The sequence below is a fragment of the Manis javanica genome, chromosome 13 (genome assembly GCF_040802235.1).
Source record: "Manis javanica isolate MJ-LG chromosome 13, MJ_LKY, whole genome shotgun sequence".
NCBI lineage: Eukaryota > Metazoa > Chordata > Mammalia > Pholidota > Manidae > Manis > Manis javanica.
Genome location: NC_133168.1, coordinates 75,716,182 through 75,737,838, shown reverse-complemented (window position 1 = coordinate 75,737,838; position 21,657 = coordinate 75,716,182). Strand labels below are relative to the sequence as shown.

The window sequence follows — 21,657 nt, the reverse complement described above, 5'->3', positions numbered from 1 at the left end:
AATACCCATCCTCCTTAAAGTTTTCCAAAAAGTAAGAGAGGAGGGAAAAAGATCATCAAAAAGATCATCCATCATGATCAAGTGGGATTCATCCCAGGGATGCAAGGATGGTACAAAATTTGGAAATCCATCAACATCATCCACTACATCAACAAAAAGAAGGACAAAAACCACATGATCATCTCTATAGATGCTGAAAAAGCATTCAACAAAATTCAGCATCCATTCATGATAAAAACTCTCAACAAAATGGGTATAGACAGCAAGTACCTCAACATTATAAAGGCCATATATGATAAACCCATAGCCAACATCATACTGGACAGTGAGAAGCTGAAAGCTTTTCTTTTAAGATTGGGAAAAAGACAAGGATGCCCACTCTCCCCACTTTTATTCAACATAGTTCTGGAGGTCCTAGCCATGGCAATCAGACAACACAAACAAATAAAAGGCATCCAGATTGGTAAGGAAGAAGTCAAACTGTCCCTGTTTGCAAATGACATGATATTATACACAAAAACCCTAAAGAATCCATTCTAAAACTACTAGAACTAATATCTGGATTCAGCAAAGTTGCAGGATACAAAATTAATACACAGAAATTTGTTGCATTCCTATACACTAATGATGAACTAGCAGAAAGAGAAATCAGGAAAACAATTCCATTCACAATTGCATCAAAAAGATTAAAATACGTAGGAATAAACCTAACCAAGGAAGTTAAAGACCTATATCCTGAAAACTATGGGACACTCTTAAGAAAAATTAAAGAGGACACTAATAAATGGAAATTAATCCCATGCTCTTGGCTAGGAAGAATTAATATTGTCAAAATGGCCATCCTGCCTAAAGCAATGTACAGATTCAATGCAATCCCTCTCAAAACGCCTACAGAATTCTTCCATGAGCTAGAGCAAATAGTTCTAAAATTCATATGGAACAACAAAAGACCCCAAATAGCCAAAGCAATACTGAGAAGGAAGAATAAAGCAGGGGGAATTACTCTGCCTGACTTCAAGCTCTATTACAAAGCCACAGTAATCAAGACAATTTGGTACTGGCACAAGAACTGACCCACAGACCAGTGGAACAGAATAGAGAGTCCAGATATAAACCCAAGCATATATGGTTAATTAATTAAAGAAGCCATGGATATACAATGGGGAAATGACAGCCTCTTCAACAGCTTGTGTTAGCATAACTGGAGAGCTACATGTAAGAGAATGAAACTGGATTATTGTCTAACCCCATACACAAAAGTAAACTCAAAATGAATCAAAGACCTGAATGTAAGTCATGAAACCATAAAACTCCTAGAAAAAAGTATAGGCAAAAATCTCTTGGACATAAACATGAGCAACTTCTTCATGAACATATCTTCCTGGGCAAGGGAAACAAAAGCAAAAATGAGTAAGTGGGACTACATCAAACTAAAAAGCTTCTGTACAGCAAAAGATACCATCAGTAGAACAAAAAGACATCCTACAGAATTGGAGAATATATTCCTAAATGACATGTCTGATAAGGGATTGACATCCAAATTATATAAAGAACTCACACACTTCAACAAACGATAAGCAAATAAGCCAATTAAGAAATGGGCAGAGGAGCTGAACAGACACTTCTCCAAAGAAGAAATTCAGATGGCCAACAGGCACGTGAAAAGATGCTCCACATCGCTAGTCATCAGAGAAATACAAATTAAAACCACAATGAGCTACCACTTCACCCCAGTTAGGATGGCGAACATCCAAAAGAGAAACAGCAACAAATGTTGGAGAGGCTGTGGAGAAAGGGGAACCCTCCTACACTGCTGGTGGGAATGTAAACTAGTTCAACCATTGTGCAAAGCAGTATGGAGGTTCCTCAAAATGCTCAAAATAGAAATACCATTTGACCCAGGAATTCCACTCCTGGGAGTTTACCCTAAGAATGCAGCAGCCCAGTTTGAAAAAGACAGATGCACTCCTATGTTTATCACAGCACTATTTACAATAGCCAAGAAATGGAAGCAACCTAAGTGTCCATCAGTAGATGAATGGATAAAGAAGATGTACATATACACAATGAACTATTATTCAGCCATAAAAATAAAACAAATCCTACCATTTGCAACAACATAGATGGAGCTAGAGGGTCTTATGCTCAGTGAAATAAGCCAGGTGGAGAAAGACAAGTATCAAATTATTTCACTCATCTGTGGAGTATAACAGCAAAGAAAAAACTGAAGGAACAAATCATCAGCAGACTCACAGAACCCAAGAATGGTCTAACAGTTACTAAAGGGAAAGGGACTGGGGAGGATGGGTGGCAAGGGAGGGATAAGGGGGAAAACGGGGTATTACAATTAGTACACATAATGTAGGGGGGTTGGACACGGAAAAGGCAGTTTATAGAGAGAAGGCAAGTAATGATTCTATAGTGTCTTACTACATGGATGGACAGTGACTGTAATGGGTTAAGTGGGTGGGACTTGATAATAGTGGGAGTCTTATAACCATAATGTTGTTCAAGTAATTGTACATTAACGACATTAAAATAAAATTTTTAAAAAAAGTGTCAAGTTGAGAGGCCAAATAAGAGATTTCCTGTATTTTGCCTACTTTTTATAGTAACTTTTTGTTGTGTTTGCCTTTGTCTCTTATGTATTTGAATAGTACCTATTTGAAGGTGAGGCTGGATATAATAGTCTTCTTCCAATATTTATCTCATTGTGGCTGCTGTGAAAACCATAATAAAGAGAACTCAGAACACAGTTTATATTAAACATCTCCTATTGTGCACTGTGAAAAAATTATTTTGGACACAGTGGTCAGAAAGTGATTCACTGAAGATGGTTTCAAACAAAGCCTATAGATGTAAAGTCGAATTTATGAGAAGAACAAGGAGTGGATATTTACCCTATAAAAAGTGTTCACTGTAGGTTTATTACTTAAATGGTGAGCTTTACAGTGAATTTGTGTTTCGTTTAAAAACAATTGATTTACAAACCTTTATGATCTTACCTTTGCATTAAGTGTGTTTATTGAAATAACCATTTTACTGAAACGTCATTAGACTAGACACAGATTTGGTGGTACTTCTACAAGATTTCTTACTTATTTCTCTCTCATCAGTCTATCAAGGCTGTTCTGTAGTGAGAATCAGACTTTACATTTGCTAGCTAGGTTTGGATTTCTATGTTAATAATCTTGATACAACAACATATATACGTATATGTGTATATATATTTAATACTATTTGAGGAAGGAAAAGAGAAAGAGGTATGCATTAGATCATTTTGGGAAGTGAAAAAATAATATTTTAAGATGAAAGGAAATAACATCAGAAATGAGAAGAAAATATTTTGGATGGCAGTGATATTTTAATGCTAACATTGAAAAAGACATATACTCAAATAGAGACCAAGGCAGTTACAATAAGGGAGAATTTAAAATGTAGACCCTCCAACTGCTCATCAAGCCCCATAACCTGTGGCTCAGGCATATTTCTTCCTCAGAGCCTTCAATTTGAGGCTTTATGAGACAGAGTCAAAATAGGCATTACACCCAGAGAATATCATATTTTACACCATAGTTTGTGCTTCTTGATGTAGACACTAGAGCAAAGCATTTGCCCATATGCAGAAGGGTAGTAGTGTCAAATAAATATCAGTCACATTTGCCCTACACTGTCTCCTGTGATGGGTGAGGCACTCATCCTGCAACTTCATCAACAGGTGTGGTACTCACTTCTGTTGGGGGAGACATGCTTTTAAAAAATATCCTTTTTTCCAATAAACTTTTCTTTTTCCATTTTATTACATATTTTTAAAATATACACTTGGGCAGTAGACAATATAAACATGTAAAGATAGCTTTTGAGTCCAGTAGTGTTACAACTGCAAAATTTTTCTGTAGCCAGACTACACTGAGGTCATAAAAGTGGTATTATAGACTTTAGATTTAGCCTTTAGATCTGAATTCAGCTTTCAAATCTACCTCATAGGTGTATATTTTTAGACACATCAATTGTGTCATTTTCTGATAATGTACATAACATCTACAAAACAAAGGGTTTAGATTGGAAGATGTTTAAGATCACTTTCAGATAAAAAGTATTTAACTTGAATCCATACTTCATGCCATATACAAAAATTAACTAAAAATGGACCTTAGACATAAATGTAAAATTTAAAACTATAAAAGTTCTAAAGGAGATCATAGAAGACACTCTTTGTGACCTTCAAGTAGGCAAAGGGTTCTTAGATGCAACATCAAGGGCATGATCCATAAAAGAAACAAAAACAAAAACAGGACTTTAACAGTATTAAGCATTTCTGCTCTTCAAAAGACACTGTTAAGACAATGAAAAGACAAGATTGGGAAAAACATATTTCCAAATCACATAGCTGATAAAGGAGTTATATTTACAATATATAAGGAACTCTTAACCCAATAAAACATAGGCAAATGATTTGAACAAATACTTCACCAAAGATGATATATGGAGGGCAAATAAGCATGTGAAAAGATGTTCATTAGTTGTAGGCAAGTGCAAATGTAAAAGCACAGCAAGATGCCATTATACACTATTAGAATGCATGAAATTGAAATAACTGGTTATATTAAGTATTGGTGAGGATGTGGTTAGATTGGAAATGGAAAACCCACTTTGAGAGAAAACCATCTCGTGGATTCTTATTTAAATATATAGCTACTGTATGACCTGTATACAGTTTGTTCCACTCCTAGATATTTACCTGAGATAATGAAAGCATAGGTGCATACAAAGACTTCTAGACAAATGTGCACAGCAGATTTATTTGTAATAGTCAGAAACTGAAAATAACACAAATGACCATGAACAGGTAAAAGGTAAACAAATTTGGGTATATCTATACAATTGAATACTATTCAACATAAAAAGGAGTGAATTATTGATACATGCAACAACATGAATGATTTCCAAAATCATTATGTGGAAGTAAAGAGATCAGACCACAAAGGTCTAACAAGGATAAAAGCTGCATGATTTTATTTGCAGAAGTTCTTGCTGCAGATTGTAGTGAGAGAGAACAATGAGTGGTGCCTGGGGATGGTTGGTAGGTGAAAGCAGGTCTGGGAGGGGTGGGAGGGAGGTATTACCAAGGACCAGGAGGATTCCCTGGGGAGACATACTCAGCACCTTGACTGTGTAATGGTCTCATGGGTGCATACATATGCACAAACATCAAATTGTACACTTTAAATATGTGAAGTTTACTGTATGCCAATTATACTCCTAAATAAAACTTAAAAAATACAGTCCTTTTAATCTGCTTAACTAGATATTTTCAAAGTCCTTTTTCAAAGAAATTTGTAATCTAGCCAGTACTTCTGAGTTGATACAGGTGCAAATGTGGGTCTGCTAGACAACTGCATTTCACTCTCAGAGTTGCCACACAGGCTTTCTAGTTTTCATCGGTCACCTGTGAGTCTGGATATATTTGCCTCTGACAGAGTTTCAGACCAGTGTGATTGAGAGAACAAATTCTGAATTTCAGAAATAAACAGTGATTGTTAAATATTTCCTTTTTCTCTACAATACAGAAATTATCAAGAGTCTACCAAGCTCATCATTTCAAAAATGTTTTCTTCTCTGCCAGTTTCAGGTGCTAAGAGTATTTTTGTGTGATCATTATTTTTATTCTCCATAGTGCCTTTGCATGGTGAGGACTCAGGTGCAGAGGCTGAAAGGGTCCCCGTAAGCAGTCACTGGAAGTGAACCTCTGCAGAGGGGATGAAATAACTTCTTCCCAGAGGTGCTGGGAGTCTCTGATCCAGCCTGGCTGTGGCTGTCATAGAACTGTCCTCCTCCCATGGACCTTCCTTGTAAGCTTCTCTCCCTCTCTGGCCGAGCCTGCCTTTCTTTTGGTGACACTGCTCACCTCATGTACTCTCATGTGCTGCGCATTCTGCTTTTTCTCCTCTGCACTGGTCAGATTGTGGGGTTGGCTTTAGGATTTCCAGTATTTCTTCTGGCATATTCTGTAACATTTGTTGGCACTTAGGTAATCTTTTACCAAATGTATACTGTGTCAAAATGTATACTTCTTATCTGTAGAGAGAGAAAGTTCCACATCTGCCTCACAATCAGTGATTTCTGCCGTAGTCAGGGGAGGCCAGTCCTTGGCACTAAGGGAGGACTTTGTCACCTTGCTGCCCATCCTCTCTCTACCTGAATTCTTAGGCACTTCTTTTGAGAACCTGACAGCTTACATTACTGACCTGACAAAATCCTGGCCAGACGTTTCTCTGCTGCAGTCTGATTTAGTACGCCATTGCTCAGAACTGACAACTCAGAAATCTTAAACTTGGCCGGCCCACTCTGACAGTAAAATTTTATTTTTTTCACCTCTCCTATTCCTTTGTTCCTAGTAAATCAGATATCAAAGCTCATCAAGATATCTGTTCCCAAGAGCTGTCCCTGTCATCATAGTCAATAATCCTTCTGGATACTCTACTTTCCAAAGGCTTCGTTTCATTATGGTTCGTGATTTCCTTTCTGACCCTTCTGGCATTAAACATTCACTGGAATCCAAAGCTCCCTTATTTCAATACCTTTACAATGAATGAATGCTGTCTTTTGTGTTTCTGTTACTGAGGTCTTCCTCTCTACATATGAAAAAATCAGACTTCAGCCACTCTCCCCAACCCTCTCAAAAGAGAAATTGTTCTTATATGGTGCGTGTTATTAAGTTATCTCTTATCCTGCTGATTTGAAATTACGGGTTTTCATGAGTTATATAATTACATGTACTAGTGTCTATTTCTGGACTTTCTAATCCAGTAGTCTTTCTGTATATGAGCTGGTACTACATTGGTGGGCGTTTATGTTTTAATATCTGCTAGGTCAGGTTCTCCTCTCATTATTCCTCTTTTAGAAATAGTTATTCTCCGATATTTATTCCATACGACTTTAGAATAACTTCATTAAGCTTCCCAAAATTATATTGCCGTTTTTAATTAGAATTGCATGAAATATACAGATTAATTAGAGAATGGGTGACTTTAACCAAATTATCCTTCTTATCTAGACACATAATATATTTCCATCTATCCCTGAGTATAGCTTGTCGTTAGGGCCTCCTAGTTTTTATTTTAGGTATTTCATACTTTTTATTGATAGCATAAGTGACATTACTGTGGTTGCCTTTTGATTCTAAGTGCTCTTTACATGTGACTTCACCTGGTCCTAAAGATTTGGCTGTTGATGTAGATGACTTCCAAATCTGCATGCTGACCTACAGTGCTTTATTGCCAGCTCTCTGTTGACCTCCCACCTTGTATTCCAAAGCTACGTCAAATTTAATGTATTTAAAAACAAACTCTTGTTTGTATGCCACTCAGCTTGCCCTCCCTCTGTGTTAATCTCCCTTAATTAATTTTGTCAGTGCCCTAGCCATATAAGATCAAAACTATGAAGTCCTCTTTGGCTGTCCTCTATACAGTTGCTTTGGTGTGCCTCCACAGTGTTGTGTCTGTTTCCTTCTTGCCAGCCCCACTGTCCTGTCTTGTTCCAGTCTGTATTGTGTGTCACCTGAGATGGTTGTGATGGCCTCTTTATGGGTGTTTTGGCCTTTAGTTTCTCTTCCTACTCTCTAAACCCAATCTGTCTTCTGTAATAATTCTAGTATCTAAAACACTGATGTTATTATTGGCCCAAGATGACTCTCTGCTGCTTATCTGATGAATTCCAAATAGGAAGGATTATGCACAGGATCCTTCAAAAACTGACCCCAACACAATATTACCATTTTGTTTTAAGTCACATTTCCACCAACATCATGTCACTTACCTTCCAACTGCTGTCTGTGTTGGGTGGGCTCCCAAACCTTGGTTTCTTTACTTCTGCACCTCGGTCTGCCTAAAACGACTTTCTAAGACCATTTGCCTTATTTTGGTCCACTCTGACTTCTTTTTCATGTCCCAATCCCTATATCACTATTTTCAGGGAAATATCTTTTCTTACTTCCCTGCACCCCTATCCATCAATACTTCATTACTTCCTTCTCTCCCTTCAAGGAACATTGTATACACCTCTTTTATGGTGTATGCCTCCTGAGTCAGTCTTCAATGCTGATACTTTTGTTTTTCCCATTTCCATGTGAATCTTTGAAGGCATTGACTGTGCCTCGGCTAACTGTATTTTTAACATAGGTCTCAATAAATACTGAATCTGTGGAATAAATAACTAAGCCTGGGATAACTGAGGGGTATCTTTTGCCTACAGTCAAAACTATAATAATAAACATAACAATATTTGGCATACATTGAGCTCTTAATTTGTTCTAACACTGTACACTCAGCACTGAACATGGATTAGCTCATGACAAATTTGTAACCCTCTGATACTACTAGATATGGTGATGGAGAGCTCACCACCCAATTGGGATTGTGATAGAGGCTGTATTTTACTGGGGGTGAAAATGAATCCCAGAAAGAGTCATTGATTTACAAATGACTACAAGTTACAATTGATTTACTTATTACATTGAAAATATTGCAGAAACATTTCTTCAAAAACTAGAATAGGAAAAATAAATAAGCAAAGAAGAAAAATGTAAAAGGAAAAATGATGAAAAATATGTGTATGTGTCCAGTTTTCACTCTTTCCAATAATATGCTGGATAATTTCATGACATTTGATAGTCATTGTCAAATTATAGGTAAAATATTCATATCTCCACTGTAGATTGTTTTTAAATCAGAAACAGGCCTATATCAAATGATACAATAGCATCTCTGGTGGACAGGCTTTCATGGGATTATTTGTATTTCTGTGTTTTACAGATGTATATATTTTATCAAACTTTCTACAGGGAATGCATAAAATAAAAAAGACTGTTGGTTTTCTAAAAATTTTCCAAACTTTCTAAAATTTGAAGAAATAAAAAATGCTATTTGTTTTTTAAATTTAATGTTGAATCAGCTTTGATAAATAACCTAAGATGCTTCATAGTTTTATCGACAGTAGCATATATATCAATTTGATTTATCTTCTTTAAAGCAAAAAATTTAATCCTGATTTATCAGAACTCCCAATCTTGGTTTGCATTTTTCTTTGCCAAAGTGGTTAATGTCACAAAATAAAAAATGAGGGACTCAGAGATTTTTTTTTCCATTTACCTTAGTTCAGTGATATTAATTTTATCAGAAAACCAGAATCTTAAGTCTTAAATCAATTTCTCCATAAGCATATATTTTTGTTATTTAAATGACATTTTAAAGAAACACTATTTTGGTTTAGAAAGTTAAATTACATCTTAAGTCATATTTTTTCTGGCCCGTAATGTAATACCTTTAAAGTGTTTTTTTTTTTTTGCTGAGCTGGGAGTGGGCCAAATTGTGATCACAGTGATTTTTCCCAAGATAAAAGTGCTTAGTTCTGCATTGTTCTGGGTCTTTCCCACATCAAATTCAAGTCCTTCTGCCTGACTTCCTGGGGCTCCCAGCCCCTAGCCCCATCCTACTTCCGCACTTACTTGAGCAGACACCCTCGGTGGGCCAGCCCCTGCGTGTGCCCGTGTAGACTTCACCTCAGTGGCTTGCCTACAAGGCCTGCCTGGATGAAAGTCTGTCCTTCCCACACCTAATTCTCCTGCCCTCCTGCCCCCGCCTGGCCCAATTGCTGTTAATTCTTCACCACAGAATCTGACAGTTGATTATTTTCTGTATTTTTTTTTATAGTTCTTAACTTGTAAGGGATTTTCCATAAGCCCTACTAGTGATAAGTACACAGCAGATAGTCAATAAATATTCCTAGTTGACATATATTCTCCTATGATTTGAAAATTTTAATTACTGAATAAAGGTTGCAAAGTGCTTGATTTTTCTCAGTAGGAATAAGTTACAACCCTGAGAAGTGCTGGCCTTACTGTGTGTTTTTAACAGAATGACTCTGGCTCTTCTTCAATACGTGTATGTGTAATTTTTCATCAATAAGCAGCATAATGGAAAAGGTGTCAGAACTGGATTTGAGTCCTGCTTCTTCTATTAACTGTCTTTCTGGTGATAGATAGAGGGACTGATTTCCTTTATCTGTAAATGAATAAGATTATATGAGATTATTCCTAAAATTCCTTCAGTTGCTTTGAAATGCCATCTTAAATACTCCAGAGTGTATGTAGTGTCTTGTACAATTAGGCGATGTTGGATTCAACTACTCCATTGAGCATAATCAAAATAAAACTTTCATTTTTAAGTCTTTGTTTGCTTATAGATTAATCTTTATATCAGTCAGCTAATGTAAAAATTGACTACTTATAGATTTTAGCTGCAAAATATTATGGTTCAGCTACTTGTTCCAGAAAGCCTGGTGATTTTTAAAAATTCTGTAGGGGAAATAAAAGTAAATATGATATATTTCATCTCATCTTTTCCCCTTAGCTTTAACCATCTTGAAAAAAATGAATTCTCTCATTTTTCTTCTGTAAAACCCACATCACTGAGGCAGGAAGCTTAGGTGGATGTCAAGATTTCTTTTTAATTCAGGCCCCAGCATTCTTTCTGGCTAAGGTACAAGGGCTTGACCTCTTTGTGTGGCTCTGCTGAAGTATTTGTTCCCCCATGAAAGCCAATACAATCGGCCACACCAGCATAGATAAAGAGCTGCATAAGGTTGTATTTTAGTGGCAAGACTGTTTTGTGACCATGTTCTGCAGGCAGACTGGAGGTGACAGTATTATTTACTTTTGTTGCTTGGGGTCCAAAGAGAGAATAAATTGCTATTGATTTTTGAGACATTGCAGTGAAGGGTCTGAATGCCTTCAGAAGAGCTGGGTGGCAGGATTGCCAGTGAACATACAGACTGCTTTTGAAGATGAAAATTCATTTTCTTGTTGTTGTCATAAAGATTTTTTTTCATTCCTAAAGCCAGTTATAAGAAGATGCAGCTGTGTGGCTGTTGCTATTATGTTTTCTATCCCCCTGAAAGAATAGAATTCAACATGTTTCAAAGCAGTCTGAAATTGATAAATAAGAGTTCTCTTCACACTTGCATGCAGATAATAACCTGGTCTTAAAAGTGATATTTAATTCTGTGAGTATATTAACCATTTTGCCAAGGGTACTTTTAGGTTTTGCAAGTGTTAACACCGAGGAAGTAAGTTTGGTTCTTATCTTATTTTAACTTGTACACGTAAATGTGGTTCTCAAGTGATGTGTTCATTTGGTGATTTCTAAATTTATGGTCCAGATATAATATTTAAATGCACACTTTTTCAATTTGGAAATGATGAAGACATTCTAAGTATATCCACACCCAATGCCCCATTCCCCAACCCCTGTAATCCCTTACAAGATCATTAGACCTTGAAATACTTAGGATCTTACATTATGGTGTCACCTGAGGGACAAATACCAAAAAAAATTAGCTGCAAGTGAGGTCATACCAATTATCTGCCAATTATTTTTCTTGACTCAATTGTACACTCCTAATTTAATAGTCTATGATGACTCATGTTTTCAAGTTTCTGTTTTGAGATGTGAGAATTATTCGTGTCCAGAAATTCACTGGTATACACAAAAGTGGGAACTAAGTATAAGGCTTGTACAATGATGCAGACTAGGAAAGAGACCACACATGAGAATGACTTCCCTGAATTAGGGAATTATTTTGTAAAGAGTGTAGAAACTTTATACAAGTAACAAAGAGTTAAATCTGAAATTCTTAATTCTAAAATTTAAATAAGCCATCCTCTTCAAAACTATACCATTTTTAAATGGCAAGACTTGTGGCTCAAAAAGACACAACTTTTAATGTTTGTACTATCTTGTGTCTCTATAATCAATTTATATTCTCTGACAAATTGTTACTGTTAATCTATTCAGATGTGAACACATGTAAAAACAAATTTACTTGAAAAAAGACATTTACACATATTTTAGTTTCACAGGTAGAAATTTGCAATGATAGGGTACTTTTTCCTGTGGAGAGCATGGTGTAGTGGGAAAAAGCATAGACGTCAGAGGTTTAGAGACTTGAGTTCAAAACTCAGTTCTTTCAGTTAATCTTATAATTAATAACTTGTATAATTTAGGCAAATTGTTTAACTCTCTAGGCTTTGGTTTATCATGTTCTGAAATGCTGATAATTGTATCTTTCTTAAAATGAAAATGAAATCATCATTGTAGGTTAGAGTACATGCTTGCCATTCTCCCCTTCCTCCTCCTCAGTCCTCCCTCCTGGAAGGAAGTAATTGCTTAGGAATCACATACTGCTGCAGGTAGCAAAAATGCAGCTGAAAGAATCTCTCTTATTCTTTCTTTAGGTCTCCCCGGGCCTATTAAAGATTTTTCATGATTCCACAGACTTGAGTCGCTCTAAGCAAGTAATTATAGCCAAATCAGTATTTTTCTGCAAGATGACACATTTGGACAGGTGTAAGGGACTTAAACGTTGATAAAGCATAGCCTTTGGGTTGGTTATTGCTACCTTTCAGCCTCAGATCACAGTATCTAGTGGCTGCTGTGAGCTGGGCCCAGTCTTCCAGGCCACAGGAGGCTGCACCTGAAGCCTGACGTGGCCTTTGCATCACGCCATTCGTCTCAGGCCTTGAGCTCCACAGGAGCAGGTTGGCTGATGACAGTAGCCATGGCCATTTGTTGATTTGTTGGTCTGACCCGAGATTGTTCAGAACAGACCATGTTTGTGATCCACCCACATGCACCTGTGTGTTCCCTGGGTGTTTCGCTGCATGGCCGGGCCCCTCTCTCGCTGGCTGCCCCATCTCCCACTCTGGCAGCTGTTCCTTTTCCCCAGCTTTTCTCCTGCTCCCAGCTTGGGTCCTGCACTCAAGAGTCTCTCCTGTGCTGCTGGCCCTTAACACTCCTGCAGCTTCAAGTCCTGTGTTGGCGGGTCCTGTTTATTCTACCCATGCAGTAGTGAAAACATGCTGAAGTGGGTGTTTGGGTATGACCAGATGTGATAATAATACTTTTCTGATCTAAATTTTTCATCTTATCTTTTTAAATCCATGCCCACTTTTACAGTAATTTTATCTTTTAATGTTACAATTATGAACATTTTTCATTTTCTAAATATGTTTCTATTAAATATTGACTAGATGTTCTGATAAGTCTTATGGAGGCTCCTCCTTCTACCTTAACACCAGTTGAAAAGTATTGCTCCAATTGTTCAAAGAATATATATACATTGTTGTCATTGTTGTGATAATCATCATCTGTGTAAACTGTGGGAAATGTGTGCCATTTCTCTTAAAGTAGAAATGCCTAAGATTTATACATTTGAAAATAAATATTATTGCAGCAGTAAGAGCTAACAGATTCTGTTCCAAGTGCTTTATAAGCATCATCTAATTTAATCTTCATAACAATTCTAAGAGGTAAATACTAATATTATCCTTGTTTTTTTATGAAGAGTCTGAGGCACTGAGCATTTCAGCAGTTTGCCTACTCTTACACAACTGTACATGGTGAACTGGGATTCCACCCTCAATGTGCATGTTTCAAGATGCACATTCTCAGTGACTACCTGTGTATGAGTTATTTCTCTGTTGGTGCTGAGTATTTCAATAAACAATGCTATAATTGAGACTCAGACCAGCAATTCAGACCAATATTCAAGAGTCTAATGAAGTCTGTGTCATAGTTGGCCACTCATTTTATTGGTAGGTAGTTAATTTAATTAACTAATTTTATTGGTAGTACTTGTTGAAAGAGGGTGAGAACAAAAGAGTGAGAGAGAACTCAAAAGATTTATATTTGTAATAGAGTTTTTAAAGTAATTTTAAAAAATAAGACATTTATTCATTACCATGTGTGACTTACATATAAGCTCTTGAAGATCCCATAATTTTATCTGTAAGATGAAATAATAGTAACTCACAAGGTACTTCATATGGCTTAAATTTGATATACTTTCAAAGTGATAGAAAACAATAATAGTTCTACATTCTTATTGCAATTCATTTACCTGAATTAGCATATGCTTATTAAAGGTATTTAATAGTAAGCTTAACTAAAAGATTTTAAACAGCAGTCAAATTTATACTATACTACATATGGATTACATAGTTTGTAGTTTACCTATTTTAAACTTTAAAAAATTCCTGGCTGATTTTGCATTGTGATCTAGCAAGAAAGGAAAACTTATTAATACTGACTGAGAAAAACAACATGTTCAGGTAAATCTGTCATGCACAGAAATACAGTCTGTGGCAATAAAGAGTGGTTAAATTATCCACTGTTTAGGATTAGCCAGCTCTCTTAATTAACATGGATAATGAGGCCTGACAGGTCTTAGTAATATCATGAGTGTCTTTCAGATGATAATTTCATTTATTGTCCTTGATTAATTTGTAGGTAATTAGGTGGAGTTTAGCAGTAACCTGATGTGTTCATTCTTCTTAATACAGGTTGAACTTCATGACTCTAAGTACTCTGTAACCTCATTTTAATATGTCATCTCTTTTCCACCTATAAATTCAAGGTTTGTTTATAATGGAAACAAGAGTTAGTTGAATTTGTTTGTCCTGAAGCTCTGATAGTTATGCAAGCACTTGTTAAATTTTAATATGCAGGTTTTAAGTACCAGGTACCTCAGCATAAGAAACCTCTTTGTATTAATTATCTTCCTGATGTACTGTAATCCTTCTAACACAATTACCAGCTTAGTTTAAAAATGAGTTTTCTATTTTTAAACCCAGGCATAATTTTGAAATTGGAGTTTGTACAAAGTTTTTGTGGGGAAATAATTAATCCCAAATTTATTTGTAATGTAAAACCATTAGAGAATGGCATTTCATGTGAGCATCCTTAATTCACCTACTGAGTTTTTTAATGTTCTTATTTCCTCTGCTTTTGGTGGCTTCTGGAACATTGCATTTCAGTCTGTTAGGTCTAATCTCTTAAGTGCTGTATGGAAATATGAAATTTGATGTTGTAACTTGCTTCATAGAAGGAATGGCAAGAGCATTTATGTGTATGCCAATGTCAGTTTTTAAATGATGTGATAGTTGCCATCTCTTTTCCAAGGAACTATAGCCTCTTTGTTGACTTCATTATTATCCCTGAATCAGTGGGAAATCCAGGGTATTGATTCACAGGTATTATGGTTTATATGCTGTAATAATGGTCCTCAGACTATCAAACTTGTTTCCTTCTAGCATGCATCTCATCCTGATAGAAACAAGACCTACCTCCCCCTTTTTCTGTGGTGGTACCCTAGAGCTGAATTAGGAGTCCAGGAATAAACTGAGGACAATGAAAACTCTGGTGGGTCTTCGCCATTGTAGCAAATAACTGAATTCAACTACATACTTGCCATCTGAAATTTGGGTTTTTCTTCTTAGACTCATGGAACTTTTGAGCTCGATGGGTGTTTTAGATGGAGGACTTTGTTTTTAAATTTTGTCTGCTCTTTTTCAAAAGTGAGAAATTTAATCCTTAGCTTTACTTGTTTCTTTACTCCCCTTATCTGCCCTTTACCTGTGTGTACATGCTTCTCTTCCAACTTCAAGGAACCAGTGAAGGACTTGATCTAATCATGACACTTATTTTCACCTGTCAAAGAACATTTTAACACAATTTTAGGATGTTTTAATTTTTGTGATTATTTCCTCTGAACTCACTGTGGTACAACATGGCATTGTCTAACCAGAGTCACTATGGGGGATGCCTACGTGTTCCCCTACTCAGAGGGAAAGCTCATTTCTTCTGTTCGCTTCCTTCCTGGGTGTAGTGACATACCCTCTTTCTGTGCTTGTCCCTGTAGAAGGCGGTCAGGTTCCCACTTCCCTGATCAGGGAAGAATATAAGGCTCTGTGGCCATGGACAAGGTATTTAACCTTTCCCTGCCACCCCGTCTTGTGCAATGCACATAAGGATAGCCTCACAGGGTTCTTGTGCATACTGACAGATTTAATACATGTGTGCAATGTTTGGAACGATCCTGAGGCTCTTTACTAAGTACTAGTACATAGGAATGATAAGGCACATAGGGCCTTTGGCTTGCAGGTTGCTCCCAGGCTGTGCATTGTAGGGGTGGAGGCACCCCTGCTCCCAGACCCTCCCAGTGCAACAGGCTCTGCCCCCTTTGCATTTCACTCCTTCCTTCTCAGCCTGTTACCACCTCTATCTATCCCTTCCTGTAGCCCCACCTTAGGGACAGAAAACCTCTGCAGGGATGTACCTGAACCTTCCTGCCTTACACTGAACTCTTTCTCTGAGCCTTTGTTTTTGCTTTGCCAAGAAACCTGAGGGCCTAGTGAACCCATCAAATACTGACCGATGCGTACATGATTACTTCTGCCTTGGTGCTGCTGTGTTCAACAAGTTAGCGAACAGGGTTTGCTGAATATGGACTTCAGGACACAGGAAACCTCAGGTGTTAGAGGACAGAGCTTAGAATCCCATTGATTGTTTCCAGTAAATAAACCACTGAGTTCCAAGTTCTCTGCTCTTCCCAGATCATGCCACTGCAGGGTCTCCCAGGCTATGCAGACTCACCTTCCTGCCTGCTGGAACTCCACGTCTCTGCACCCTTTAGTTTCCCAGTGTTAACGTAGCTTTCTTTGTTCTTCAGCTTCTGCCTTATTTCATTTTTTGCCCTCTGTGTTTAGGTCTTAGACTCTTCATAGAAATACCACTAGAAACCTGCTTTTTTGAGTTCCTGACTCAACTTGAGAAGCTGAAATGAGCGCAGGCTAGTGCTCCCTGTTCCTAGTGAATGTTGCTCATCACGGGAATTCTTAAAGTCATACATTTCATCTCATCTTCAGTTTGAAAGTCAAGCACCTGAGAACCAAACTCAAACCACTCAGACACAAATTAAACACAGCAGACAGATTAGATGAGCATTATAAAATAGTTGGCAAATCCACAGGTCAAAACTGGCCTCCAAGATCAGTGAACAGAACATCTGGACTACAGCTGATCGTCCCATTCATGTACTTAAAAAACTTTGCTGAGTGTCAACTGAATAGTGAATCTCCAGAAGTCCTTTTGATGCAAGGATGAATAAGAGCTCTACCGCCAGAAGCCTCCCACTCACAAGGGAAAGACCGACAAGTAACTAAGTAAGTGGGCAAATGAGTGCTGTCTTAGAGGGCTGTATAAACAACCAGGGGATCATAGAGAAGGAAGTAATTATCTAAGGGAGTCTGTGAAGACTGCACCAGAAAACAGTGTTTAAGTTTGTTCTTGAAGGATCAGTTCATACTTACTGAGTGGAAAGGGGGGAACATTCAGAGGAAATTGACCATGAAGACACAGTATATTGGTGAACGGATCTCTAGTTACCAGAAGTACCAATCATGGCAGAGTGAGAGGCTAGAATCCTCTTACATGTGCTTTAGCAAGGAGTTGGACTTAATCATTAAGAAATAATGAGCTTACTGCAGTTTAAACAAGGAGTAAAATACTTAGGCTTATTTCTAAGTAATGGCAAAATAGGATGGACTATATGCTCTAAAGAAAAAAGAGTGACTTCCTTATAATAAAATGATTATACTGTGCATTTAAAATAATTTTTGAGTTTTTATTTATTTTTGAGGGAAGCAATTTTGTGTTGTGTTGTGAGAGAAATTTGTGTTCTTTGGATATTCTAGTAGTGAGAGCAAGAAAAGAATGAGATGACTAGAATAGGAGGATAATCAGAAAATACACTGTATTTTTATGCCAGGTATAAAGTTCACAGGTTTTTTTAAGATTGTTTTTGATGTCCTATAATGATATGACAAATTAATTTTGTTTAGGTGAAAATGTTTTCTTTGCCCAAGCAGAGGCAGTGTATTTGGGCATTTCATCACTTTCATTGGATAAACCTTTTATGGTTCTATTATGTTTATGAAAGTATGTTACTTTTCATTTTCCATGATGAGAATATATAACAAAATATAAGAATGTACCTTGAGAAATGTGAAATAGAAGAGAGAAGGTTTGGTTTCATCTTTTATTTTTCTGATATAGAACTTGAGAGACAGAATAATTTTCTTTTTGGAAACCAATGGGTTAATGATTCATGGTACAAAAGCCCACTTTTACGTTAAAGTAAAATTACTTTGAAAAATATGCTTTAATTAGAATCCTATTTAAGGGTAAAATTGTGTTATTGATTATGATCAAATTCTCCAGACAGTGATGGATTCATCAATTCCTGTTTCAGTGGTGTTATAAATCTTTTGGTAGGAGCTGGAGAATGTGAACAAGATGAATATTTTCAAATTATAGTGTCACATTACTTATTATGTGTAACTTTCTTAATCTGTGTAAGCAGAAATGGAACTGGCTTTCATGAAGCAGTGTAGAAAAGTAGCTTGCTCTGTTATCTGTGTCACAAATCAAACTGGAATGAAACTTGTTCCAATATCAACTTTACAAGTATGAAGCTGGAAGCTGACTGAGCAATATATTTGAGTTAAAGAAAAAATCAGCACATGTATAATTATTAAGCATAACCAGAAAGGAATTTTATTTATAATTATAGAATAGTAGCCCCTCACATAAATAGGAAATATATAACATTTAACCTTCCTACTATATTGCAAAGATATGAAAGACTGTAGACAATTAACCTGTAAAAAGTTTTACTTTTAAAGTCACTATCACCTTTGTAAATCAGTTTTCAAGCCTTTGCCTGATTCTTTCCAACTCTTAGAGATATATGTTTATATGTTTATATATCCCTATCTATCTACTTATCTCCATAGAATATACTGTTTCTTATATTTACCTCCAAGAAAGTGGTAAGAACTTGGTTTATTTTAAATGTCATAAAAATTTTTAAGTGCACTTACCCATTTAAAAATCTGTCTTAAAGGTCCTTGAAATGCACTTTATCTTGAGGTATACCTGCAATCCAGGTGACTTAGATGGTATTGATGTTTTAAGTACCTAATTACCTATCAGTTTGAGAATGGGGTATGTAGAGGATATTAGTTCAAATCTTAACTTAATTTCTTGCATCATAGGTTTACATGGCTATGAATTATGAATGTTCAGTTTGTTTTATTTTTAGTAAATATTATCTTGTTATCATGTGACTCATCACAAACATTTTATTATGTATATCTTTGCATGAAGAACTAGACCCTCCAGGGAAGGAGTTGAATATAGTCCCTGCCCCCTAAAAACTTATTATTTGAGACCAATAGACTGTATTATAAAAAATGAGTAAGAAGGAGTCATTATTAAACCAGTGTGCAATGCAGTAATTGTTAACTGCATCTAATTAAATTACAGTGGGACTTAGGAATGTTGTACTATGCAAGGATTTGGTTTTGTCAGAAGAGTTGCCAATATGTTGCATTCCTTGTAAATGAATTCATAATCATAGACTTGTCCTCACGATATTTTATATTATTTTTTTATTTGTTCTGAAATACTGCAAAGTATATCATCTCCTTGTTATAATTACGTGAGGTGGAAAACACAAATATTTCATATTTTGGGTTGTAGAAACTGAAGTCTTCAGATGATGTCATCTAATAATTTGGTGTTTGCCTTGGGCCCAGAACCTTCATGTCCTTATATTGCAATACCAAACCATACTAATGGCAGCAGTAAGGAGTCACGATGAGAGTGTCCAGTTCTGCGTGCAAGATCAAGTGTCTCCCACTCATTTTTGGTGTGTGTTTCTTCATAATAGATATGCTGTAGGTGTTTTCTTTCAGCTATTCGACTGAGTTTAATTATAGTAGAGAATATGGCAAAAACAAGGCTTAGAGAGCATATAACCCAAATAATCTGAATACTTTTCCTACCTTAACTGTCAGAAATAACATATGAAATTAGCTCATGAATATACTTATGATATCACCATCATGGAGTTCATTAAGCAGAATAATGTTACTAATTATAAACTAATAATTTGCAGAGCACAGTGACTGAGTCAGCAGAACCACCCTTTAGCAGCGTTTCTTGCCGGCTCCCTGTGGCCTCCCCACTCGGCTCCACAGTGGGACATCTGTGCCAGTGCAGGCACTGGAGTCCCTGCAGTGATTTGCTTGCCCTCTGTTGGCCTGGCATTTTTAAACAGGTCCTTGCAGAATATTTTCCTTTGAAAAATTTTCCCCTGTTCATGTGGGCTAACAATGATTTCAGGGGATCACAAATGTGACCAAGTCTATTTGGAATCAGACCTCTCTGGGATGTGTATACCAAGCACCAATTTCTATTATCTGACTAGCATAATCTTCATATGAAATCCAGAAATAATGAAGTTCTAGGTTTTTAGTGAAAAAAATCACTTTCTATAAGTTTTAACTTTATACTGTGCTTATTGCTTAATATTGATACTAAGCAAGAATTCCACTGTTTATCTCTCTATCCCAAGAAAATGTGATTGTGTGTACCCCAGGACAATTTTCAAGCCTAATCATATGCATATGCCTCAATATACATTGGCAGAAATATATTCTGGTTTCCTGTTATTATCCTCTGTATTGTGTTACTGTGTCTCCTTTGAAGGGAGATGATGAGATGTGAACAACCCTGACAAAATTGTTTCCCCAGCCTATGTTAATGCAAAATTATGACTAAGAATTGAAGTTTTTGAAGGAAAATTCAAAGTTTATGGTTTCCATAGCAAGTATAATTCATGTAGAGTACATAAACATACATTATACAGCATGCCTGCTAATAAGACACTACATATATATCAGTTACTGTGGGAACCATAACTTTGACCTTCATTTCCATGTTAAAATTCTCAACCATGATGTGGTAGCAACTTAATTTTCATTGGACATATTGTTTTATTCCAATAGTTTGGTAGGTATGAAATATTTTTTTAAGAGGAGAAAAGTAAATGAAAAGGGATTCTCTTGAAATAGCCACATTAGAAAAAGATAGGTATGGGCATTCAGCATAGATTAAGAGAGCAGTAATAAAGCTTGCTTTACCACTCTTCATGTGCTAAAGAAAGTTGCCTTTAGAAATCTTATCCTGGTAACACTGGAATACATCCTAAGTATCTCTGTGTCATAAGCATTGTGAGGACTCTTTGATAGCATATAGCCTCAACCCTTCCCTATGTATCTGGAGACCAAGGTACAGGTGTGCTGAATATTTCATTCTGGGTCACATAATGAGTTCATGGCCAAGCTGGAACTCTGGGGGATATTTTATGGCTCCCTATTCAATGCTTGCATTGTTTGTATTGCCCCTACTTTAAAAATAGCTAAGTATTAATTGTTTTTTTAATGGAGTTTTGATAACTGGCACAATAGATATATATTTTATGATATACACATCATATATTAGTGGCTGAACCACTTTATTTCTATCTCAAAGAGACTTACATGGGTAGCATTTGTATAAAAATACTCAAGAATTTCTATGGCAAGTTAGACAACTGTGTTTAAATTTCTCTTTCGAGTTTAATAATTAACACTGACCAAATATAAAAAAATAATTTTAAAGCTTTGTGTTTCCTACTATTGTGGAACGTATGGAAATATCTTTAAATGTACTTATCATTTGCAAAACCAGAAAAACATCTTAAGAGAAAAGGGGAATGTGTTTTATGAGAAAGTAGTATATAAAAGTTGCATTTTCATACTGTAAACCTCAAATGCACACAACATAGGCATACAGTGTGTTATCTCATGACCAGAGAAAAGGAAACACTGGACATTCAAAGTTCTGTCAAGTGTTCCATGTCTGTGGCTCGCGA

At 36.4% G+C, this 21,657-nt stretch overlaps 1 protein-coding gene and 1 long non-coding RNA gene across 7 annotated transcripts in view; one reads left to right on the top strand and one right to left on the bottom strand.

The window, feature by feature from the left end:
* Positions 1-21,657, top strand: part of PRKN (parkin RBR E3 ubiquitin protein ligase) — a 1,215,897-nt gene that overhangs the window by 48,901 nt on the left and 1,145,339 nt on the right. The window contains exon 1 of one of the 6 annotated variants that reach the window (XM_073219866.1): positions 16,938-17,059. The exons of the other annotated variants lie outside the window; for them this stretch is intronic. Coding sequence (XP_073075967.1) covers position 17,059 — 1 coding nt within the window. The 5' untranslated portion in view covers positions 16,938-17,058. Of the gene's footprint in view, positions 1-16,937; positions 17,060-21,657 lie in introns of those variants that run through there. 6 annotated transcript variants of the gene reach the window in all.
* LOC140845516 (uncharacterized) lies at positions 9,186-16,730 on the bottom strand. Its single transcript, XR_012124339.1, has 3 exons — positions 16,270-16,730; positions 15,471-15,545; positions 9,186-13,842 (listed from the first exon to the last, which is right to left on the bottom strand). It is a non-coding gene; the product is annotated as an uncharacterized lncRNA (long non-coding RNA).